Raw genomic sequence first — 4,574 nt, forward strand, 5'->3', positions numbered from 1 at the left:
GTAATTATCAACTAAATAAATTATTATTTTTAAAAAAAAGTTTCTTTGAATATAAACAGGACAAAGATGAAAGAGTCTCTCACTACGTAAAAAGTGGAATACGAGCGGAGAGCAGTAGTGAAAGAACTGTAACACTACTGTTTCTGAATAAAGTTTAAAGCTCGACTCCACGGCTTTGTAACACTACAAGCAGTAAAAGATTTCGTACTTCATGACTTTCGTCAAGTAATAGAAAGAATTTATTAAAGTTATGTATCACTTTTGGCGCATATTATTATTTGAACTTTAAGATAAAAAATAGTAACTAACTAGAACCTTCAGCCCAGAGAATAAATTTGCTCAATTTTGCATGATATTAGGAGATAAGTTCGCAAGAATTTAGCAATTTTCCCAAAACTATGAAGTTTGAAAGTTTTATGTACAGAGGAAGGTAATTGCCTACTTGTTCTATAAATTTAACTCTCCATACAAATTCAGAGTACATGCCCCTTAATGCAGTATATCTCAAAACACATTGGCAGTAGATAAGGGCCGGAAGTTATACAACCACCTCATGAAAATCAACAACATTGGCAGGAGGTGAAAACTTTGTAAAGTGAAAGAACTATAAATGCAGGCAGCACTTACATATGTGTTGACATACCTTGAGCAAGTTCCAAGACATAATCATAACTAGACGATCTCTTCCTAGTTGAATCGTCTCCTTCTAGGTGCACGAGAGTCGCCAGTGTCCACATCTGAGACTCTTGCAGTATCATTTCTTCTTCTTGAAGAAGTTGAAAGGGAGCCCATGGAATCAATTTCCGCTGCAGTGTCAATTTGAGATTCCGAGTTTATAACTGCTGCAATGCTTGAGAATGAATCTGTATCATCAACCGGTTGTGGCTGCTCCTGATTCCTTCCTAAAGGATGGTTAGGCAAAAATGCCTCAATTAACCTTTCATTAGAATTCAAAGCAGAAGAATTTGAAGTGTGCGCTGACAATCTTTGAGAGTGTGATTGTGATCTTCGAAGTAACAGCGAATGAAGCCGGCGGGCTGACCTTGCATCAGGGCTACTTGTGCCACTCTGTGTTAAATCCACTATGTCATCAATAGGTGCAATTGGACTTTGCTCAGTGCGCATTCCTCTAAGTGTCATAATCCTGCTCAGAAAGGAAGTCCTATCTCCAATTTCACGACTGCCATTTGAATCCTGCACTGGATTCAAATCCCTAGTCAAATCAAATCTGCTTCCAAGACGCCGAATCATTTCCTCCATTGGGAAACTAAAAGAATTCCTCTGAATAGACTGCCTCCAACTCTCAACCCGCCTTGCACGTGGCCTAACAGGGATTTCAAGACTTGAATCTTCCTCTGGCTCACGGGTATTATTCCCACGGCCATAAATAGGGGTCACATTCTTAACAGTTACCTCTCCCTTGCAAACTGGACATTCATTTGCATCTGAATGCAGATGTAGCCATCTGTACAGGCATGGCCAACAGAACAAATGACCACAACAAGTAACAACTGGATCAGTAGCCAAATCCAGACAAATATTACAATCAAAGAAGCTCCCATCACTATCACTTCCATTCTCAACATCATCCTTTTTCTCTGACACTTCATCTTCCAAAAATCCATTGTTATTTTCACAGGTTTTAGGCACCTCATTTATTCTTTCTTCAGCAGTAACACTACCCTCACCAGCTTGTAAAGTGCTCACACTGTCAGAATTTCCTAGTAATTGGTTCAATTCTACAGAAAGGGGATGCGTTTCACGAGGAATTTGAAGCTGACGCCATCTCCAGCGCTGTTGAGCCCTATTAATTCTAACAGCCTCCCTAATTCTCTCCAAAGGGTCATCAATCCACTCTTCCAAATTCACTGATTCACTTGGTACAGATACTGACCGTGCCTCAGGACCAGGCCCCAAATTCAAATCAAGATTCATAGTGTCAGAAGTCTCATCACCCATTGCAAATTGAATAATCCCAGATCCAAAACCCTAGAGTTATCAGAAATTGAACAAAGTCAAATAAAAACCCTTACTTTATCAGGAACTCAACAAAACAAGACAGAACTCTCACTTATCACCAATTCAACAAACCCTGATCAAAACCCCTAATTTCCCCAATAGAAATGGAGAAAGTCAGGTCACAAATCTCGACTTAATCAGAAAACTAAAGCAAACCAAATCAGATAGCACATACTTTATCACAAAATACAGAAAACCATATATTGATTAAGAAATGAAAGTAACTAATTTCATCAAAGAAAATAAAATATTTAGTCAATTAAAAAATAGTTAAATCAATAAAGCCTAGTTTCAAGTCACCAAGATTAAACTTCCAAATTAAAGGTTTCGCAATAAATGACTCCTAATTGCAAAAAAGAAAATACAACAATCAATAGCTAAATTGGCGAATTATTAGAGACATTACAGTTGAAAAGGAAAAGACCTTATACTGCAATTTACGGCCTCGATGATCAGCTTCAGACTCGTGCAAGACTCGGAGTCGAGCAATCTCCGAGTTGACTCGCCATGCCTTATTCTCTCCTTTGAATAGCAATCTCGTCTATCCAGGAAGGAGAGAGAGGAAAGAGGAGTGTGAATTAAGAATTCTGAAATGAATCAGTCTCAACGAAACAGTGAGGAGGAATGGGGGGAATAATTTAGCGCATTAGAGTTTAGGTCAGACTGCGATCTGGAGATTGATCGTTGTAATCCTACGGTTTAAATGAATTGTTCTGCCCGTCAAGCGGACCCCGATTTCCTTAATCTTGGTGGCAAGTGGTGGACCGAGAAGTCCACGATTGCGGTGGTGAATCAGACGGCTCAGATTGACTATCTGTGTGATCATGAGGACCATTGAATGGTAGGCAGATTTTACACCATGGCTCACTGGGGCGGGAGCGCCGCATGTGCCAAGATGGGGTTTTTAAAGAGAGTCAATTTTTAAATTTATCTTTTTTGAAACCAGTTTTTAAATTTATTTATATGATACTAGTACTGTAATCAAAATATTTATAATTAATTAAAATATTAATTTGTTAATTTTATAGATAAAATATTTATTAATTTATAAATTATTATAAAAGTTATATATGTTATAAATAATCTATAATATTAATTTAATTATTAATTTAAATATAATAAAATGTGAATGGATAAATATATAGGCTTCATAAAAATTATCACATAAGTTAATAATCATGCTTAAAAAATTACCATGTGATATAAAAATTAGCTTATCATTTTAAATATTAATTTTTATCTAAATATTTTAAAATTTTCTTAAATTTATAAATTAAAGCATTATAAAACTACACTCATTAATCCCTAAAATAATTATTTTTTAATTAAATTTTTAGTTGCATTAAAAAAGGCTGAATTGTTTTTTGAAAATTATATATATATATATATATATATATATATATATATATATATATATTCACTAAAAAAAATTATCAAGTAGCACATGTACTTTTTTTCTATTTTATTAGCGAAGAAAAATTAAAAACCCAACACATAGTTTTAAAAATATAAATTCTAACCCATATTCATATAACCTTAAAATTTTTACCATATTTGTTTCACTATTTAACTATATAATCACATGAATAACATAAACTATATAAATTAAGTTACAATTTAGATGTGTATTTTATTTATAGAAACTAATTACGCCACAAATGAATCAAAAGAGAATATTTTAAAGAGCCAAGAGTAATGCTAATGTACAATCACTTGCACAATACTTCTGTATATGTTTTTCTTGTCTAACTAATGAAGACAAAACTTGATTATTTATAAGCTATTGCACATTTTGGCCAAAGATTGCATCACTTCATAAATGTAACTATTAAGAAGAGTTGCATATTTTTATGTAGTTACAGCTAATGTACGTGACTTTTAAATTTGACCACCTTTTGGAAATGTAGATAACTTTTGAATTTTGATACTTTTTGGTAATGTATATGACTTTTATGTAGTTATTTTTGGTTTTGATTTTAAGTATAATGGATTCCAATTCACTACATGAGTGACCCAGACTATATTTTCAACATCTCCTATTCACACATGATGGGTCAATTCTTATTTCAAATTTTGCAAATTTCATACTTTATAAATAGACTATATGACTAGTGCATATTTCGAAAACTCGTTTGTTATATACCTGTTAGGATAATATAGTATCTCAACTGATAAAACTTAGAGTAAATGTAGTATACAGTATCCTAAATCATTTATCACATTCAAATTTCTTTCGATCTCATCCACATATCCCGAGTTCATAATTATATCTTTATCTCAATGATAAACATAATTGGCCAGCTTATGAACACAGACTAATGTGACAATTGCAATGTTCTTTCTCTTTTCACAATAATTTCAACCTTAATTTAACTTGCTTTTCTAGGAATACCCCCTCTAGATCAAATCTTTCATAGTCCTTTGGCAACACTTTAAGATAACAGACATTAAATTAAGTCTTAAATAATTGATTAAAGTCATAAGGGTACTAAGTAAAGATTAAGTAGAGACCATACTTGTATTCCCTTGATGGACACAAATCGCACATGTGGTGT

General features: G+C 33.5%; 1 protein-coding gene across 1 annotated transcript; it reads right to left on the reverse strand.

Annotated features, from left to right (window-relative positions):
* Window positions 1-367: 367 nt before the first annotated feature.
* On the reverse strand, window positions 368-2,728 carry LOC110651149 (postreplication repair E3 ubiquitin-protein ligase RAD18). Its single transcript, XM_021806388.2, has 2 exons — window positions 2,444-2,728; window positions 368-1,989 (listed from the first exon to the last, which is right to left on the reverse strand). Exon 2 carries the CDS (start codon window positions 1,957-1,959, stop codon window positions 688-690), a length of 1,272 nt encoding a protein of 423 aa, XP_021662080.2. The 5' UTR covers window positions 1,960-1,989; window positions 2,444-2,728; the 3' UTR covers window positions 368-687.
* Window positions 2,729-4,574: the final 1,846 nt, after the last annotated feature.

This window comes from Hevea brasiliensis, chromosome 5 (genome assembly GCF_030052815.1).
Source record: "Hevea brasiliensis isolate MT/VB/25A 57/8 chromosome 5, ASM3005281v1, whole genome shotgun sequence".
Taxonomy (NCBI): domain Eukaryota; kingdom Viridiplantae; phylum Streptophyta; class Magnoliopsida; order Malpighiales; family Euphorbiaceae; genus Hevea; species Hevea brasiliensis.